Source organism: Gorilla gorilla, chromosome X, assembly GCF_029281585.2.
Source record: "Gorilla gorilla gorilla isolate KB3781 chromosome X, NHGRI_mGorGor1-v2.1_pri, whole genome shotgun sequence".
Classification (NCBI taxonomy): Eukaryota; Metazoa; Chordata; class Mammalia; order Primates; family Hominidae; genus Gorilla; species Gorilla gorilla.
In genome coordinates this window covers 152,926,830-152,948,515 of record NC_073247.2, presented here as the reverse complement: position 1 = coordinate 152,948,515, position 21,686 = coordinate 152,926,830, and the positions used below count along the sequence as shown (strand labels likewise).

The 21,686-nt window shown below is 37.6% G+C and overlaps 1 protein-coding gene and 1 long non-coding RNA gene across 3 annotated transcripts in view; both read right to left on the bottom strand.

The window, feature by feature from the left end:
- The window catches only part of LOC129529681 (uncharacterized), a 417,056-nt gene that overhangs the window by 359,172 nt on the left and 36,198 nt on the right, over window positions 1-21,686 (bottom strand). The gene's annotated exons all lie outside the window — the stretch shown is intronic.
- LOC115932385 (UAP56-interacting factor-like) lies at window positions 12,743-16,150 on the bottom strand. Its single transcript, XM_055375411.2, has one exon. It carries the CDS (start codon window positions 16,069-16,071, stop codon window positions 15,115-15,117), a length of 957 nt encoding a protein of 318 aa, XP_055231386.1. The 5' UTR covers window positions 16,072-16,150; the 3' UTR covers window positions 12,743-15,114.

Here is a 21,686-nt window from a genome sequence, read left to right as displayed (position 1 = left end):
GAAAATGTCCCCATGATTCAATCACTTCCCACAAGGTCCCTTCCTTGACACGTGGGGATTACAATTTGAGATGAGATTTGGCTGGGGACACACAGCCAGACCATATCAAAAACCTTCCCTATATCCCGTCACAAGCTAGCTGAGTCTTTGTTAATTGCCCCTTCAATGTATTTTCACAGCAAGCTGTGAATACTCTATCAGAACCCTTTTTGTACTATTATAACCATCTGTTTATTTGTCAGTATTTTAAACTATTGACAGTGGGCTCCTATGTGGCATGGATGGTTTAATATTTACTTATGCTTTGAATTGATTGAGCATAGAACCATCTAAAAATAAGTATTTAGTACAGTTTGCTGAATATATGAATAACTCCGTAAATAGGGGTTCTTGCGAGTCCTGGAGACTGCCTTACCCACACATTGTCAATGTTGACATTGTCTTCTTCTTGGAAGAATTAGAAGTCTTTCTCAGCTATGTATTTAGGATAAGTCCTTTTCCTTATCTAGTTCAGATTCCTCACCAGAAACCTTTATTGGCTTACTCCAAAGAGGTGGGCTAAACAAAGCTGACAAAGCCACAATGAGTGATGGCTTTCTTATTCCCCTAGAAAGACTGGGTGAGACTTAAAGCTCCCAAGATTCCTGTCCCAGAATGAATGAAGCATCAGAAAATAAACAACTGTTGAGTGAAAAAAAATTGTATCTTCAGTCTCAGCACACATAAAGACACCCCTCACTCTGAGGTATTATCTTGCCCTTTGGAAAAACAGACAAGAAGTACAAACTATCTCTGCTTATATTTGATGGCTTTTCTCAGGTAAATACAATTTGAGCTCTGAAACAGCAGATATTTCCCATCATTGTTCAAAGAGACCCAGTGCTCCCTTCTCTTAGTCTACTCTCTCACTCCAAAGTTACACTGTGTTAGACACGGCTCAGGCGTGGTTAAAATGTTGGTTTTACCATTAGATGAAGCAGTGTAAAATTAATTTCATTATTCGGCTGGTTTCAAAAATACCTTCCTTTGCTGGCTGTGATGGCATCCTTACAGATGTCCCTGTCAACCCGTTGACTAAATTGTCTCAGTAACTGGTACTAGGGAATGTGATGCTTTATGGATTTGAAATAAAGCTATGAAAAAATATAAATTGTCAGGGTGATTTTGTTGTTGTTTGTTTGTTTTTGTTTTCCAGCCAGGCCTATTTCTTCTAAGACAAGGTTTAGCATCTCCTCTTTCTTTGCTTTTTTTTTTCCTTTTCCTTTTTGATAGACCTTAAAGGAAATATGCCAAGGCAGCTGCAGTGTGAAACCAATAGGGAAAAGGCTTATGTCCAATCATTCCTCAACCCTGAAAAATCACACATTCTCCATTTCTAAACAATGAACAGATGGGTCCGGGAATGCAAGAGAGTAGAATGTAGTAGAGTGGTATGTTGTAGACAGTAGCAGGTTGTTTCATCTACTTTCCACCCTTTGACAATTCCAATGTGTTAGGAGTATTCAAAACTTGACCTATTATCAACCAACCCCCTAATAATCAGTTAGCACCTTAATTATCAGCTAACTGGTAACTAATATTAGTGTTATCAGTGGAACTTTTGGCATAGATTACATGGTAGTCAGCATTTAAACATTTTCCTGAGGAAATTCTGGTCATTTCCTTGTGAAAAGCACATTTTACATTTAAAAAATAATCCCACAGCAGAGTGTCAGGTGAAACATCATTCTTGATATCATTTTCTATTAAAAATCCATGTAAATAGTAAGCACTCAATAAATGCTTTGTGAATTAAGTCTGAGCCCACACTCAGACCTAAGACAGTGGCAATCCATTCAAAGAAAAAAAAATAGAGACTCAATAAATAGTCAAGAAGCTAGGCCGGATTGCCCAATTCCCAATCCAATCTTCCTCCCACTAAGCAACCTGCTGTCATGAAGTAGGAATTATATTAAATACTCTGATTCTCAAGCCTGGAATTCTGTAGGACAGTAAACTGGAAGGAGCCTAGTGATAGTTGGTATCTAGATGCTAAATGTAATTTATATTTTTACTTTTTGCATTTTTATGAGGTAGAAAATAAAAATACACAGTTTGAAGACAAACTGAGCAATCATCTACCAGTTAAACAAAATGTTAACTTATTTTCGTGCCAAATTCAGGATTCTAATTATACTCAACTATAATCATTGTTCTATTCATTCTACTTTAATGTCTTGAGAGCTGCTCAAAAGTAGGGACAATATTCCATTCTCAGTCCATGTGGATAGCACTCCAGCCCAAGGAAGCTGCTCTCTAAGAACCGAACTAATTAATAAACTGTTATTAATAAAAGAAATGGCTTAATGGCAGTAAAGGGCCATTCACACACACAGTGGAGCGCACACACCCACACACACACACACACACACAATTTAAGATTAGTCATTGGCTGGGCGAGGTTGCTCACACCTGTAACCCCAGCACTTTGGGAGGCCAAGGCATGAGAATCATCTAAGAACAGCAGTTTGAAACCAGCCTGGCCAACATGGTGAAACCCCGTCTGTACTAAAAAACACAAAAATTAGCCCAGGGTGGTGGCAGGTGCCTATAATCCCAGCTACTTGGGAGGCTGAGGCAGGAGAATCTCTTGAACCCAGGAGGCAGAGGTTGCAGTGAGCCGAGATTGTGTCACTGCACTGCAGCCTGGGCAACAGAGTGAGGCTTCTACTCAAAAAAACAAACAAACAAACAAAAAAAGCAGGGGTTACAATCCTAGTCTCTGATAAAACAGACTTTAAACCAACAAAGATCAAAAAAAGACAAAGAAGGGCATTACATAATGGTAAAGGGATCAATTCAACAAGAAGAGCTAACTATATATGCACCCAATACAGGAGCACCCAGATTCATAAAGCAAGTTCTTAGAGACCTACAAAGAGACTTAGACTCCTGCATAATAATTGTGGGAGACTATAAGACCCCATTGTCAATATTAGACAGACTGACAAGACAGAGAATTAACAAGGATAATCAGGACTTGAACTCAGCTCTGGACCAAGCGGACCCAAGAGATATCTACAGAACTCTCCACCCCAAATCAACAGAATATACATTCTTCTCAGCACCACATCAAACTTATTCTAAAATTGACCACATAATTGGAAGTAAAACACTCCTCAGCAAATGCAAAAGAATGGAAATCATAACAAACTGTCTCTCAGACCACAGTGCAATCAAATTAGAACTCAGGATTAAGAAACTCACTCAAAACCACACAACTACATGGAAACTGAACAACCTGCTCCTGAATGACTACTAGGTAAGTAACGAAATTAAGGCAGAAATAAATAAGTTCTTTGAAACCAATGAGAATAAAGACACAACGTACCAGAATCTCTGGGACACAGCTAAAGCAGTGTTTAGAGGGAAATTTACAGCACTAAATGCCCAAAGAAGAAAGCGGGAAAGATCTAAAATCGACATCCTAACATCACGATTAAAAGAACTAGAGAAGCAAGAGCAAACGAATTCAAAAGCTAGCAGAAGACAAGAAATAACTAAGATCAGAGCAGAACTGAAGGAGATAGAGACATGAAAACCCTTCAAAAAATCAATGAATCCAGGATCTGGTTTTTTCAAAAGATTAATAAATAGACCGCTGGCCAGAATAATAAAGAAGAAAAGAGAGAAGAATCAAATAGACACAATAAAAAAAATGATAAAGGGGGCTGGGCATGGTGGCTCATGTCTGTAATCCCAGCATTTTGGGAGGCTGAGGTGGGCAGAACACAAGAGGTCAGGAGTTCAAGATCAACCTGGCCAAAATGGTGAAACCCCATCTCTACTAAAAACACAAAAATTAGCCAGGCGTGTTGGCAGGTGCCTGTAATCCCAGATACTTGGGAGGCTGAGGCAGGAGAATCACTTGAACCTGGGAGGCGGAGGTTACGGTGAGCCAAGATTACGCCACTGCACTCCAGCCTGGATGACAGAGCAAGACTCCGTCACACACACACACACACAAAAAAAAAACAGATAAAGGGGATATCACCACTGTTCCCACAGAAATACAAACTACCCTCAGAGAATACTATAAACATCTCTACAAAAATAAACTAGAAAATCTAGAAGAAATGGATAAATTCCTGGACACATACACCCTCCCAAGACTAAACAAGGAAGAAGTCGAAACCCTGAATAAACCAATAAGTTCTGAAATTGAGGCAGTAATTAATAGTCTACCAAGCAAAAAAAGCCCCGGACCAGATGGACTCACAGCCAAATTCTACCAGAGGTACAAAGAGGAGCTGGTACCATTCCTTCTGAAACTATTCCAAACAATAGAAAAAGTTGTCCTTTGGGTATATACCCAGTAATGGGATTGCTGAGTCAAATGATATTTCTGGTTCTAGATCCTTGAGGAATAGCCACACTGTCTTCCACAATGGTTAAACTAATTTACACTCCCTAACTCATTTTATAAGGGCAGCATCATCCTGATACCAAAACCTGGCAGAGACACAGCAAAAACAGAAAATTTTAGGCCAACATTCCTGATGAACATTGATGCAAAAATCCTCAATAAAATATTGGCAAACAATCTACCAGCACATCAAAAAGCTTATCCACCACGATCAAGTCAGCTTCACCCCTGGGATGCAAGGCTGGTTCAACATACGCAAATCAATAAACGTAATCCATCACATAAACAGAACCAATGACAAAAACCACATGATTATCACAATAGATATAGAAAAGGCCTTTGATAAAATTCAACACCCCTTCAAAATAAAAACTCTCAAAGGAACGTATCTCAAAATAATAAGAGCTATTTATGATAAATCTAAAGCCAATAACATACTGAATGGGCAAAAGCTGGAAGCATTCCCTGTGAAAACTGGCACAAGACAAGGAAGCCCTCTCTCTCCACTGCTATTCAACATAGTATTGCAAGTTCTGGCCAAGGCAATCAGGCAAGAGAAAGAAATAAAGGTATTCAAATAGGAAGAGAGGAAGTCAAATAGTCTCTATTTGCAGATGATATGATTGTATATTTAGAAAACCCCATCATCTGAGCCCAAAATCTCCTTAAGCTGATAAGCAACTTCAGCAAAGTCTCAGGATGCAAAATCAATGTGCAAAAATCACAAGCATTCCTATACACCAATAATAGACAAACAGAGAGCCAAATCATGAGTGAACTCCCATTCACAATTGCTACAAAGAGAATAAAACACCTAGGAATACAAATTACAAGGGATGTGAAGGACCTCTTCAAGGAGAACTACAAACCACTACTCAAGCAAATAACGAGGACATAAACAAATGGAAAAACATTCCATGCTTATGGATAGGAAGAATCAATATTGAGAAAATGGCCATACTGCCCAAAGTAATTTATAGATGCAATGCTATCCCCATCAAGCTACCATTGACTTTCTTCACAGAATTAGAAAAAACTACTTTGAATTTCATATGGAACCAAAAAAGAGCCCGTATAGCCAAGACAATCCTAAGCAAAAAGAACAAAGCAGGAGGCATCATGCTACCTGACTGCGAACTATATATACTACAAGGCTACAAGGCTACAGTAACCAAAACAGCATAGCACTGGTACCAAAACAGAGATATCGACCAATGGAACAGAACAGAGGCCTCAGAAATAATGCCACACATCTACAACCATCTGATCTTTGACAAACCTGACAAAAACAAGCAATGAGGAAAGGATTCCCTATTTAATAAATGATGATGGGAAAACTGGCTAGCCATATGCAGAAAGCTGAAACTGGATCCCTTCCTTACACCTTATACAAAAATTAACTCAAGATGGATTAAAGACTTAAACGTAAGACCTGAAATCATAAAAACCCTAGAAGAAAACCTAGGCAATACCATTCAGGATATAGGCATGGGCAAAGACTTCATGACTAAAACACCAAAAGCAATGGCAACAAAAGCCAAAATTGACAAATGGGATCTAATTAAACTAAGGAGCTTCTGCATAGCAAAATAAACTATCATCAGTGAACAGGCAACCTACAAAATGGATGAAAATTTTTGCAATCTATCCATCTGGCAAAGGGCTAATATCCAGAATCTACAAGGAACTTAAACAAATTCACAAGAAAAAAAAAACAAACAACCCCATCAAAAAGTCGGCGAAGGATATGAACAGACACTTCTCAAAAGAAGATATTTATGTAGCCAACAAACACGAAAAAAAGCTCATCATCACTGGTCATTAGAGAATTGGAAATCAAAACCACAATTAGATAACCTCTCATGCCAGTTAGAATGGCAATCATTAAAAAGTCAGGAAACAACAGATGCTGGAGGGGATGTGGAGAAATAGGAACACTTTTACACTGTTGGTGGGAGTGTAAATTAGTTTAACCATTGTGGAAGACAGTGTGGCTATTCCTCAAGGATCTAGAACCAGAAATATCATTTGACTCAGCAATCCCATTACTGGGTATATACCGAATGGACAATAAATCATTCTACTATAAAGACACATGCACATGTGTGTTTATTGCGGCACTATTCACAACAGCAAAGACTTGGGACCAACCCAAATACCCATCAATGATAGGCTGGATAAAGAAAATGTGGCACATATACACCATGGAATACTATGCAGCCATAAAAAAGGATGAATTCATGTCCTTTGCAGGGACATGGATGAAGCTGGAAACCATCACTTGCAGCAAACTAACACAGGAACAAAACCAAACACTGCATGTTCTCACTCATAAGTGGGAGCTGAACAATGAGAACACATGGACAAGGGAGGGGAACATCACACACCAGGGCCTATTGGGGGTTGGGAGCTAGGAGAGGGATAGCATTAGGAGAAATACCTAATGTAGATGACGGGTTGATGGGTGCAGCAAACCACCATGGCAGGCGTATACGTATGTAACAAACCTGCATGTTCTGCACATGTATCCCAGAGCTTAAAGCATAATTAAAAAAATAAAAATAAAAAATAAGCAATTCATACTTGTTTAAATTAAATGTAAATTTCTTTAAATTTCTATATAACATGTCAGAAGCATGATACCATCTTTAAATGACTGTACTATATATTACTTTAAGTGTTTGTGAATTCCCATGTCATGGAGAAATAAATTATGAAATACAAATATGCTGTCATATTTTTTTGCAATAATGAAAATTTATCAAATGCACTGTATTACACCATTTGAATGTGGTATATAAAATCTATGGTTTATTAGTTAATTTAAATACTGCATTAACAATGTCTTATACAATAAAATTTACCACAATCTTATTTGCAACTTCAATTGCCACAGCTCCCACTGAAAACAGAAATTGCCACAGATTGACCCACAGGTACTGGACTTTTCTTCACAATCGCCATTACCAGCTGAGTGTGCCATGTTCTTTCTTCCAGGAAAATCACAGCTCAGCATGACTGGTGCAGTATTCTTAAGAGGACCTTCCTGTTCCTAACACAGTATCCGTATCTAAAAGCAATAAGGTCATCATTCTCAATCAAAAAAAGATGAATTATTTATGAACCTTAGAAATCATGAGTGGGATAAATAAGGATGATAAAAGGAAAGAGTATCTTTCTTCTCAACAGAATTAAAAATTTTAAAAATCAGACTATTCTTAGTTAAATAAACAGCATATGGATAGTGTCATGAGTAGCCTGCTTATTCATTCTTAATCCCTTATCAATCTCTTATTTCTATGGATTAGCTTCTTAGCACAGCTCATTTATGCAGAAGAACCTTGTCCAAATAAGGGAGAGAAATACTCTTGAAATGTTTGGCAGGCCACAAGTGCAGAATATTTGAAAGAAAATGTCATGTCGTGTCCACCTGGGTATATTTACATGTCTGTTCTTGATTTGTGAACCAAACAGTGTAGACTCCACTTGTCTTCAGTGGCTGTTTGAAGAATTTAAAAGAGTGAGACACCACTAGATCTCTGTGCCATCAGACAACCTAGGGTATTGGTTGAGACAGGTAAGCCTGAGTGTATGCTGAAAGGTATTCACTAGAGGATAGATGGGAGTGAGTTTCAGAAAACAGACTGATCTTGACAGTGAGCCTCTCTCCTGCAGAAATCATTCATTGTGGGTAACTTTCGGAAGACAATGAGTTTTTATGTAAAGAAGGATGTTTTTGCTTTGGTTTTTGTTTTGTTTTGTTTTGTTTTAGTTCTTGTAGTAAACTGATGGGAGGGAGAATGCTGGAACCCTTGTCAAGTCACTGATAGAAGGGGCTAACTGACCATACAAGCAATTGGTTTAGTGATATAATGTGCCAGAAAAGCTACACAGCTGAGCTGACATCTCCAGAATGAAACAATCATCATTCCCACAGATAAGCATACAGCTGCTTTTCTGGCTTAGGTAGGGTCACGAATTTCATTATCTTTTATTTATTTTAAACTTCATTTTATTTTCATGACATTGGAAAGATAAATATGATTCATACAGCTTGATGTTGTAGCTCAGGTGAGGCTATGGAATAGTAGCTGGCTTGCTGAGTCAATTAAGCAATAATTAATCACTTATTGACTGCAGAAACATACCAAGTTTATTTAAAGTTTGGTGATAGTGGTAGGGTATGTGTGTACAAATGTGTGTACGCGTCTGTAAAGTGTCTTCTCTGGTCTCCAGAAACCTAGAGATGAAATTGTGTTCCTGAAAATAGCCTGATTAAAATGCACTCTTTCCTGAACTCTTGTGGTTGTCTCATTGGTTTCCCACATCCACTTTTACTTATGCTCATATCAGCCTGAGCAATTGGAGCCATTGGCCTGGAACACAAATCTGATTATGACATTCCACTGTTTAAACTCTCCAATGGCTTCAATTTTGTTGGAAAATAAAACTAAATTCTTTATGATGACATGAAATGACCATCACCATTGGCACTTGTCATAGCTTCCTTTACGTACCCTCACATAACCAAAAGATATACTACACTGGACTGTTCCCAGAAAACACCATAGGGTGTTTAATTCCATGCTTTTGAACATTCTCTTTTATTGCCTAGAATGCTGCTACTACCACACTCCATGAAGTCTTAACTCCAGTTTTAGCCTGGAGAAGCGTGAGTCTACTTTGAAAGACAGATACCCAAAATAGACAATTAGTCTTCTGCAGCAAAGCAGCAGATAAAGAGAATTGAAAATACCCTTGCAATGAACACCTAGTTAGTGCTGAACTAGATGTAAAAAAAATTCTTTCGTGTACTTAGTTGAGATCGTAATTTCTGGTGTCCGAAATTAAGAAAAAACTGCTAAGTAAGAAGTATATGAGTTAATAGTAGTGCTGTAACTATTACAGGGATAAGAATGATAAGGGGTTGTGGGTATCAGTAATATAAGAATTGGAGCTTTTGACATCCATCTGAGAACAGATTAGGCCTTTGGCTTATGGAGGAAAACAATCTGAAGTAAAATCCTGGCTTAAAGACAGGAACCTTGAAGGTCTGCATCTTTGGCTAAATGATGAGGTATGGGGGAATAAAAGAAATGACAAATTAAGATTCCTAACAATCCAGGGATACGACAAGTGAGAAATTTTGTGTTTTCATGTCTCTGGGTAGGAAAAAACCGTCAAAATATCTCTTCTAAAAATTCAAAGCTCTAGGTCTGTGCCACATGTGGATATGAAACTACACTCCACCTGTGTGATGCAGGAAACCTCAAGCCAAGAAGTTGGCATAAAATTGGAAATAAACTGCCTTTATCCCTGGACATTGGCAAACATGAAATCATCCTGAAAGAATTTGCCTCCAGTCCAGATGACTCACAGCTTCCTGAAACTACTGGTAGACATATAATAGTGAAACCGCAGACCAACAACAGGGGAACAATCCTTTCTTTTTTTTTTTATTATACTTTAAGTTTTAGGGTACATGTGCACAATGTGCAGGTTAGTTACATATGTATACATGTGCCATGTTGGTGTGCTGCACCCAGTAATTCGTCATTTAACATTAGGTATATCTCCATTTGGGGAACAATCCTAAGAGCTACCAAGAGAGGGAGAAGTTTACCTAACAAGAAGTAATATACCATTACATGGGTGTAAGTTTCTCAAAAGCAGTAAAAGAAGCCAAAAGACAATGAAATCATTACTTCAGGCAATGGAAGAAAGTAATTGCAAACCTAGCAATCTGTAACTGACTGATTATAATGTAAAAATGAACATACATTCAGATAAAGAAAGACTGAGAGGTCACCAGATTATAGATTTTGCTATAATGTTAATGGAACTACCATATAAAAATAAAAACTACACTCAGAGGAAGGACTGAGATGTAACAAGCAATGGTGAAAAAGAAGCTGATAAATACGTGGGTAATTTAAGCATGAGCTACATAAAACAATAACTGTAGCTTAACTTTAGATGGGCATAAAATGAAATGGAATTAAAATACTAGACATCTAAGAATGGAAGAGGATGATCTCTGTAAAAAGTGATCTAAGAACTTTATTGTGCAAAAGGGGAGTAGAGGCACTGATAAGTTTAGAGTTTAAGTCACTTCTTTAAAATCTCAAAATTGATGACTAAAACATTAGAAATAAAATGTGAAAAAAAGGAAAACAGAAATGAATGAAATGTATTATTTATATGCTAATGGAGGAAAATGTAACAAAGATGAGCAGATTAGTAAACAGAATGCAAGAAAGGAGGGAGGTAAACTGAAGCAAAGAGAGAATCTAGAAAGAAATGCAAAAAGAAAATGGTACAAATATATTGAAATATATCTGTCATCACAATAAATGTAAATGTCCTTAATTGTCAGTTAAAATCAATGGTCATATTGCATATAAAACATGTAGCCATACGTTGTTTATAAGAGAGATGATTAAAATGTAAAGACCTTGAGACGTTTAAGATAAAGGAATGGAAGAAAACAAATCAGGATTAATGTGCCATGGGTATATTAATATCAATATTAAGCAAAACAGAATTTAGACAAAAGAGCATTTTTAGTTATATGATAATGCTAAAATGTACACTAAAGAGATATTAGTGGGAATTTATAAGCACCTAACACATAACATCAAAACATGTAAAACCAAAAATATTAGAATTATAAAGAGAAAAATCATAAATATATGATCATGGTGGAAGATTTTAATACCTCTTGCTCAGAAACTAATGAATCAATCAGTAATATATATAAAGACTATAAAATATTTGTATATCAAAATTAGCAAGCTTTATTTAATGGACATATAGAATCTCACACGTAGCAATTAGATAATAAAATTTTTTTCAAAGCACCGATGGGGCTTTATTAAAAAATTAACCACATTTTTTGTGGCACATAAACACCATGGAATATTATGCAGCCATAAAAAAGGATGAGTTCATGTCCTTTGCACAGACATGGATGAAGCTGGAAACCATCATTCTCAGCAAACTAACACAAGAACAGAAAACCAAACACCGCATGCTCTCACTCATAAGTGGGAGCTGAACAGTGAGAACACATGGACACAGGAAGGGGAACATCACACACCGGGGCCTGTCAGGGGGTGGGGGACTAGGGGAGGGATAGCATTAGGAGAAATACCTAATGTAGATGACGGGTTGATGGGTGCAGCAAACCACCATGGCACGTGTATACCTGTGTAACAAACCTGCACATTCTGCACATGTATTCCAGAACTTAAGGTATAATTACAAAAAATAATTTTAATCCACAAAGAAAATCTTAACAAATACCAATCAATATCATATGGACTATCCATATGGTTTGAGATGAAATGAAATAACAGAAATAAAAAGCTAAAAGAAAACAAATTCCTTGCTACTTAGAAAGATTAAAATATATTTATAATAACTTATGGAACAAAGAGAAAGCCATAATAGAAATTAAATCATATTTTGAAATGAATGACAATGAAAACATTTCATGTCAACAGTTGTGATACACAGCCAAAGCAGTAATGACAGGGAAAGGTTTAGACCCAACTGCATACATCAGAAAAGATGAAAAGCTTAAAACGAGGGAGCCAAATGTGCTACACAAAAACCTAAAACAAAAAATAGCAGCACAAAAGCAAATAAAGTAGAAAAGGAGCATGTAAATATAAAAACCGAAGTAAAGAAAAAACAAAGAAATAATAGGAGCAATAATACAAAATGTATGTTTTTTTAAAAAAAGTCAAATAGATAAAAACTCTAGAAATAAAGATTAAAAGGGTAAACAAAAGAGCCAAATAAACAATATTATAAGTGAAAGTATGAATGTAACTGCAAATATACTTATAAAATTGTAAAAGTATAAAGGAATATTATTAACAACTTTCTGCCAGTATACACTTAAACATGTATAAGATGGACAATTTCCTAGCAAAACTTCTCAGAAGTGTGTCACAAAAACACTGAAAACCTGAATAAACTTATAACCAGTAAATATATTAAATCAGTAGATAAAAATCTGCCTGTGAAAATATGTCAACACGCACACACATAAACATGTATGCACATATCCAGGAAATTTTCTAGTCAAGTTCTATCAAACCTTTAAGGAAGAGAGACCCCCGTATCATACAAAGTGTTCTTGGGGCCCAGTGTGATTGAAAAGCATCTTGGAAAGTTACGATGTACAGTAGCCAAGGATGAGAATCACTGATCTGGACCTACCCCTTCATTTTGTAGCTGAGAAAGGTGAGACTTAGCCAGGTAAAGTGATTCAGCTCACGGAGCCAGTTATGTTCCTTGAATTGCAGGTGATATTTTTTTTTTCATGTGAAACCTGTAACATTTTATTTGTTAAAAATGAACAGCTTCAGAATAGATCTAAATGTAACTTTTCCAAAAAACACCAAAAAGTACAGTGTAAAGCACCTCCTCATTAAATACAAACTTTCATTTGGTGATGCACGGCACCAATGTTTTGCATATACCTTGATGCAAAGAAAAGTTTAAGTTGCATCCTGTTTTTTAAAAAAACTGAAACTTAAGAACTGAACAAGGATTACAACCACATTCCAATAAAGAAAATTTTCCTTCAACAAAGCATATTGTTTTGTTTATATACAATATGTGACCACCAAGAGTTTTAATTTAGTTGTACCAAAGGCAAAACATTATACTTAAATTACAGATGCATGAAGAATAAAAGTTTAATATACCAAAGATAATTTGTTATTTAATGCACTCAATGTCAGTATTTGGGGCAATTTTTAAGGTTTTCCCAAAAAATGGCATGAATAGCTCTATACAATATAGGTAAGAACAGGAAAATGAAAACACCTTTATACCATATTTTCACAAACCATTCTAAAGACAGCAAACTTGAGCTCAGCTGCTTTTCCTTGCTTTAAAATAAGCTACCAGTCATTCTAAATCAGACTAAAATGTACTGTTCCTAGACCAAATACAGGCATTCATCCTTGCAAAAATGTTTTGCAATGAGTTCTTGGCCTATATGAAAAGCATCAAATAGCTAAGGAGAGACTAGAATTTATTTCCAAATTCTGTGACTGACTTCCAATAATCCCTTATCAGTACAAGTACCAGGAAAATATCAGATATTAAAGATCAGATTTAATTCTTTGGTATAAGCATGAAACTGTTACTGATAGCTTTCCATGGTGAGCATAAACCATGAAGCAACTCAAGAAGCATGAGAGACAACAACGAAATCTAGTATACAACGCAGGGCAGGCCAAGAACGATGTCTGCTTTACAGGAAAAGTCAACACTAACAATCTACTCCTGAGAAACTAACACCTATTTAGATGTTTTTAACATAACGGCAAACTAAAATGTCAAGCTTCAAAATGACCAAACTTGTAATGTACAGCTAGAAGATTTTGCTGCATTTGGCATTATACCGTAATTTACAGTATACAACATCTGAGGACTCAGTACTATCTTGGCACAGACTAACTTCTCCCACTCCGTCAGAGGTGGCAGGTGGCGGGTCGGTGGGGAGGGCCTTTTCTCCCCATAAATGCCTGAACTTTAATTTATACCATATAAGAAATCAGTGAAAGGTAAACAACAAGGTTAATGTAACTCTATTATAAATTTTGCATTTTTTCTCTCTGTGACATATACAAGTATATTTTTGTTTTTGGAGCTATAAATTATTTAATTTAGCAATCTTCAAAGCTCATAAATTTCAACTTTTCAAATAAGAAATTTTAACTTCAAATAAGAAGTCTAGGACTTTATGGCTATTAATTTTACTATCAAAATATCCAAGGGACTCCATTCAATGTAATAGTTATAATTCTTCTAAATATTATTTGAATAATTCTTTGTGGACGCTAGACTCAAGACTATGCTACATCCAAACAGTACACCTATAACCAGGGTTTTGAAGTGTTTCATCTCAACTACCTGTCCTTCAACTTGCTACTTACTTCCTCTCATGCCTTCATTTATTAAACACAAACTGTCATTTTTTAAAACTGGACCTTCTCCTCCAAGGCCCTATCAGATAACTTTGTGAATATGCATTTACAGTCTCTAAACACCAACATTTTAAACTAAGACTAATACCTAGGGCCACATTTCCTGTTAAAAGCTCAGCACTAAAGCTGTGTAATTCCAGGAGACTTTACACCGTCTGAAAGAGGAAGCACGTTCTGGATGTCCCCCTAAGTCTTCAAACCCACAGCTGGAAATTCTAATACATTGTTCTGTGTCTCTAATGAAGAAAAGGCAACGGCACTGACTACGTCAACACTATTAAAGGGCAAGTGACAGCAACCAAGGGACCTACTCATGTTTATGAAGACCAGGATTTACCATGACAAAGTCTAAAACACGGGCAAAGGTGATGAGATCCTGAATACCACTATCATAAAAATAATCAATTTCTATCTTTCTGTCTTCCTTCTGCTGCATGAGGAACCAAAGAAGTCAAAAAGATGATTGTTCTGTCTGAGCCAACCATGAAATCTTTAAGAACAGATAGGTATAATCCCTATTATTCTTTCAGGGCATTATTTTATACTTTTTTTTTTAAAAAAAAAACCTTCAAAAATAAAAATAAGAGTTATTTAGCCTTGTGAATATTTTGAAGTAAAGTTTCTCGAATTTCCATGATGAACTCTTCAAGCAATTCAACTTCTCAGAGTCATCACTCAAAAGTTCCTTTGACATGGGACCTATCCCACGGTGACAAAGCGGCTTCCCCCTTTGTTGTATGTGAGAGTGGCTCTTTGTTCCTTCAGGATCCCAAACCGCTCATTCAACGTCATCCCTGTCTGTTTTCCGACACTGTTTATGTCAAACTGTAGGGGAACACCTTTAGGAACTTTCTTGACGTCACTTTGCTCCCGCTTTGTTAAAAATGAAGGTACAGCAGTACGAGTTAATCGTGGTTTCTGAGTTACTGGGCATTGCACTGCTCCAGGATTGTCAATAGATACAGTCAAAATCCCTCCATTTGTGGTGGAAGTCCGCCATTGACGAGTTCTCTTTGCTACTACATCGTCTAGCAGTTGTTCTGTACTCAACTGGGCCTGAACCTTCAGGCCTCTTCTGAAAAGAAAAGTTGCCTGACGAGTATCTTTCTGATGATTTAATTTATTTCCACTCCTGGTAAAATTAGCTGGAATGTTATTTTTTCTGCTTAGCTGGCTAGGTCTCTTGAGAGCTGCTACTGGTTTCCTCTGCCCTTCATTTTGTCTCAGAAGGTTTGCCTTCCTTTTTAACACTGGAAAATATTGTTCTATATTCTTGTCACTTAGAGGTGGACGATTCATAGGACTAATTCCTTTTCGAATTCCAGTTGTTTTCCTAGCTGCAAGGCCAGTGATAACTCCATTAGGACGTCTCTTTCCAGGCATTACTCGTCCTCTACGATTCAGACTAGTCTTACCAAAACCAGAATTCTGTTGCATTCCCCATCGCACTCTCATCCTGAATTGCTGGGCACCACTTTGCTGGAGGAGTCTTCTATTTAGTCTTGGAAAATTCTGCTTCTTCCCTTCCCTTCGATTCAACTTGATGATATCATCCAAAGACATATCTATTTTGTCGAGGTTTTCATTGCTGCGGGCCTTCGGCGGCGGCGAAGAAGTCGCCGTGGCTCCCACCAACCGGGTACCAAACCGGTTCATGGCTGGAGACGTCGCGCTGAGAGCGGGCGCGGGCAAGGCCGGAGTCGCAGGCCTGCCACCTCCCACTCGCGCACGCAGCCCGCCGCACCCGCAGGTGATATTTTTATTGGCACGGGAAGATCTCGTGAAAATCTCACTTGGACATTTTTCTCATACTGACCTGCAAATCTTACACTTTTCATACCTTTTCTCTTTTGGGAATGGTTATCAGTAGTAGAAAGTTGTGTTTTTGATGAGCCCATGATGGGAAGTAATACGTGGTTACTGAGCACCATTTCACTTTGGAGCAGTTTTGAAATTGAAATCAAATTTTTCAGGAGGAGTAAAGCAGCAGAAAACAAATTTCCCACTTGACCAGCTCAACATTAGGTTTTCACAACATAGAAAATGAAATAGAAGTATTTCCTACTTTTTTTTTTTTTTTTTTTTTTTTTAAGACAGAATCTCACTCTGTTGCCCACGCTAGAGTGCAGTGGCGCAATCTCGGCTCACTGAAACCTCTGCCTCCCGGGTTCAAGCAATTCTCCTGCCTCAGCCTCTGAGGTAACTGGGATTATAGGCACATGCCACCACGCCTAGCTAATTTTTGTATTTTTAGTAGAGACGGGGTTTCGCCATGTTGGCCAGGATGGTCTCGAACTCCCCACCTCAGATGATCCGCTCGCCTCAGCCTCCCAATGTGCTGGGATTACAGGTGTGAGCCACCACGCCCGGCCCCTTCTGTGTTTCTTATACTTAATCTCAAGAAAAGGCTATCCCCAGTTTCTTCCTGGCTAAAGAACAAACAACGAGAAAAAAACTAACTTCTTGTTAATTTTGGCCAAGTTGTGAAAAATTAGGATTTTCAAAATGATTTTACTAAAGCTAGAGGAAAAGCAAAATGAAAACAAACTAAAAGAAAGGGAGGATCAGAAAAATAGTCATATCTCAACTGCAGTTTTCTAACCTGAGGAGATACCAATATGGTAAGAAGGTCCCCATGCATAATAAGAACCCTGCCCAGAAAGATCCCCATTTCATTCAGAAGGTCTTTTCATACAGAACTTGAATCAGCTGAATTCGATCAAGGGTGATCAGAGTGTCGATGGCCCAGCTCCAAGTGCATCGAGCAAACCTACACTTTTCCTGGTACATAGTAGCAAGATCATAAAGCACTAAAACTCAAAACCATCCTCCAACCACCTTCCCTTTGTCCTGTGGTTATCTCCTCACAAGTGCCTACAACATCTTACTCTTTGTCAATACTTTCACCTTTTACTTTTGTCAATGGAACAAGTCTACAACCTCCAGGCCTTAGAATTAGTGGCCTCCAAGGTCCATCCATGAGATAATGAGGTAAGATGTTTCCAAATCATTTCAATAATCTGAGAGCACTTCTTCATCAGAACTCTGGCAAAACTCAGTGCTAACTTCAGTGACTTTGTTTTCACTTCTTACTAATGTTCAGTCAAATCATAAAGGTCCTTTTGCCATTGAGGTGTTCAAATGAGATAGCAGGTCTCATCACAACAGTAGCGACACACAGGTTTTGTCTTGAAACTGCCTATCAAAAATGGGCTTCCATAGAGTGCTACTATATTTTCAGAGGTAGGCAGCTTAGTGGATTAAATAAAAGTTAACAGTAATCCAAACTTTAATTTTACCTTTAAGTATCCATTCTATTTTCTCTGCAAACCTAGGAATTTGCTATTGGAATGTGATAATTTATGCATTTTCTGCAGTGCTTTCTTCCAAATGTCTGACAAGAGTTAGTGTTATTTTAAAAATCAGTATCAGTTTCTACAATTGTCATATTTTTTCTCTTTCTTTATAATGAATTTATTGTCTAAACACATACTTGTATGTGCAGCAACATGGATGCAGCTGGAGGTCATTTTCCTAAGTGAATTAACGCAGGAACAGAAAATCAGATACCACGAGTTCTCACTTATAAGCAGGGGCTAGACATTGGGTATTTATGGACACAGGATGGTAACAACAGACACTGGGGACTAATCGGGGGGGTTGTTTTTCAATCCAATGAGTACTATGCTTACCACTTGGGTGACAGGATCATTCATATCCCAAACCTTAGCATCACGCAATATGCCCATATTACAAACCGGCACATGTACCCTCTGAATCTAAAATAAAGAATAATTTTTTTTTTTGAGATGGAGTTTCACTTTTGTTGCCCAGGCTGGAGTGCAATGGCATGATCTCGGCTCACTGCAACCTCTGCCTCCCGGGTTCAAGCGATTCTCCTGCCTCAGTCTCCCGAGTAGCTGGGATTACAGGTGCCCGCCACCACAACCGGCTAGCTTTTTGTAATTTTAGTAGAGACAGGGTTTCACCATGTTGGCCACGCTGGTCTCGAACTTCTGACCTTAGGTGAGCCACCCGCCTCGGCCTCCCAAAGTGCTGGGATTACAGGCATGAGCCACCGTGCCAGGCCAGGATGAAATTATTTTTTTAAAAAGCACTGAAGCAGTTTTTTATGAAAATAATGTACATATCTAGTTTAATTTATTATATGAACAATTACTGCTAAATTTTTAACATTGAAATTTTGTTTTACTTTGCTCACAAAATAGGGCCAACTAACTAAAGAGTTCACTGGACATTGTCTTTGAAAGCATAAAAAGACTAGGCTCTCAAAAACAGAGAAACTGAGTGCTTTTGGCTTTATTTTGACTGTTTCTTCCTCTAAACTATGATTTCCTATCATCTTTGAAACCAAGCAAAATAACAGCTCTTAAATGAAAGAAGAAACCATATCTCAAAGGAGATTAGCTTAAACCACAGTGTAATCTCTCCATTTTCTCCTACATCTAAGGATTGCGTTGATCATTTCTAAGAGTCACTACCAGACTGACAAAATAAATCTTTCCAAAAGTAGCAAAGAAATTGCCAGATTTTCACTGGTGTGAGAATCTATAAGTATGGACATTGATATTCTCCCATCCTTACCCTGCCTCAGGACATAGTCTAGTGTTTCTTAATGAAAAGCAATTTATATAAAAAATTCTCTTTTCAAATAGAAAGTTACTAGGTTGAGACATCTTACAAGACTGAGCAGAAGACAAACGGAGTACAAAAATGATTCTGGATAATGCACATATTTTTAATCAATAAAATAATTGTGTTTTCATATTGCTATCCTGGGATCAAACGATTGTAGAACAGCTTTATCATTTTGAGACTGTTACCCAAATTGTATCTAAAATTTTACCTCTAAAAAGGAGTCAACTAGTGCAGGTGACTCTGTTAACTACAGCTAGGCAAGTTCTCAGCGCACCCTCCCACCTCCCTTATTTTTGCTCCGCTGGAGAATGCCCACTTCGTGTGGTCATGACAGTGGCATCTAAAATGGTGTCTCCTCCCAATTACCCACCTCCTGCTCTCTGCCACAGGGGAATGGACCTGATTTAGGCTGAGTCATTCAAAGTAGAACATCCTTTTTGTCACAGTGATTGGTCCAAGGGAGACATAATTAAAGCATGTCCTGTCAGAGTCCTCCCCTGGAAGACTTTCAGAAGAAAGTTATTTTTCTACTGGAGTTGTTCAACTGGGAACATACGAAGCCTAGTTGTTGCCAGAAACTCCACAGTCTTGTGGGAAAACCACATCTGCAGCTGATGAGAATAAGGCCAATGTATAGTCAGGGACAGAGTTAAAATGTGTGATGAGCAGGGGAGAGAAATCGAAAAAGTATATGGGAGAGCCCACTGACATGCTTTCTACAGGAAGAAACCAAATCAAGTCCATTCACAGTTACGCATATTAGCGTCATTGTTTTCATAGTAACATCTCTGTGCCTCAGTTTTTTCATTTGTGAAATAGGCAAAACTATATTGATCATGCAAGGTTTTTAGTAGTAAATGAGAGGATGTGATAAGCATAATGTAGAAGCTCATTCAATGTTAGTTTCCCAAAATATAGCTTATCTGACTATCTTGAGATAGGTAAGTTTGAGTCATGCTTTAATCCTTTAGATTACATTTGCAGTGAGGTTATAGTAACACCTTAATTAACTGCTTGGCAAAGACAGAAATGTTGTCTATAGCTACAAATTCCAAATTATATCACCGAGCACAATAAAGCATAACACTGATGTGAAGAAGATGGGAGGGGCAAAATGTGATTTAAGGGAGTAGCTAAGGTGTAATCTGTTGTTTTGAGATAATATTGTCAGAAGATAAAAGTTGGAAAGGCTGTCTGGGACAGCTTTTATTGTCTGGGACAACTGCATGTAGATTTGCCACGTGGGGAATCTATGCAGGCAATAATATTGTTCAGGCTGATAAGATGTAAGAGACTATCTGGAAACATTATGAAACCAGACATGTATCACAATTGCAACAGAACCACTATGAGTAATATAGAATAAAGCGTTTATTATAGGCATTATTTGATTATATGCTATTGTAGGAAGTGGTAAAGAAATCTATATTTTCCCATTACTTCTGAGTCTTGTGTTTATGCTGAAGATAGCAGGACAGGCAGTAAGGAAGGAAAGATGCCTGCAAAATGGTGGAGAAAAGGGATAACCAGAATTCCCAAAGATGAGCAGAAATCCACATCAGTTTCCCGCGACCTCTAAACCTTCAACTTGGATGATGCAGATGAAGTGCAAGAGAAGTCAATGTCCTTCATCGGGAAGCTAAACACACACCTGGCCCAACAGTCAGAGAAGATGAAGCCGAAGATACCGCAGGAGCTGAAGGAGTTACAAGTCTGTCTGTAATACCTACATCAAAAAGGTGAGGCAGCAGATCAGTGACAACGTGCATGGATTGTCACACTGCAAAACCCTACACTAATCTTCTCTGTGTAAACATGGGTGCTGTTTCTCAGTGTAAACATATGTGTACGTGTGTGTGTATGATATTGATTTTGATTACTTACATGCCATACAATTTGCCATTTAAAAGTGTATAATCTAGCACACTTTTAGTATATTCGCAAGGTTGTAAAATTATTGCCACAACCAATTTTAGAACATGTTCACCCAAAAAGGCACTCCATTCCCTTTAGCCCTTTAGCAGTCATGCCCATTTCCTCCATTCCCCAGTGCTAAGCAATTTCTACTCTATTTTTGTATCCGTGAATTTGCTTATTCCAGAGATTTAATGTAAATGGAATCGTGTGTTCCTTTGCGACTGGCTTCTTGCACTTAGCATTTTGTTTAAGGTTCATCCATATTGTAGTATGTATCAATACTTCATCTTTTGCATTGCAGAATCATATTTATTTGCATGGATGCACCTCATTTTATGTATTGAACCAGTGGATGGACATTTGAGTTGATTCAATTTTGCTGTTATAAATAATGATACTATAAATAATCATGTTCATGTTTCTGGGTGGACATACGTCTTCATTTCTCACAAGTATATACCCAGAAATAGAATTGCTGGATGAAATGGTAACTCTATGGTTAACCATTTGAGAACAATGCCAGGCTTTTTTTAGCAGCTGCACCATTTTACATTCCCACCAGCAATGATTGAGGGTTCCAATTTCTCCACATTCTCAGCAACACTTTTTATTGTTTTTTAAAATTAATATTATAGCCATACCAATTGGTATGCAGTAGCTCATTGTGGTTTTGATTTGCATTTTCCTGATGATTA

What these genes read in the sequence shown, in the direction of transcription:
- LOC115932385 (XM_055375411.2), bottom strand. Translation starts at nt 16,071, where the DNA reads ATGAACCGGTTTGGTACCCGGTTGGTGGGAGCCACGGCGACTTCTTCG.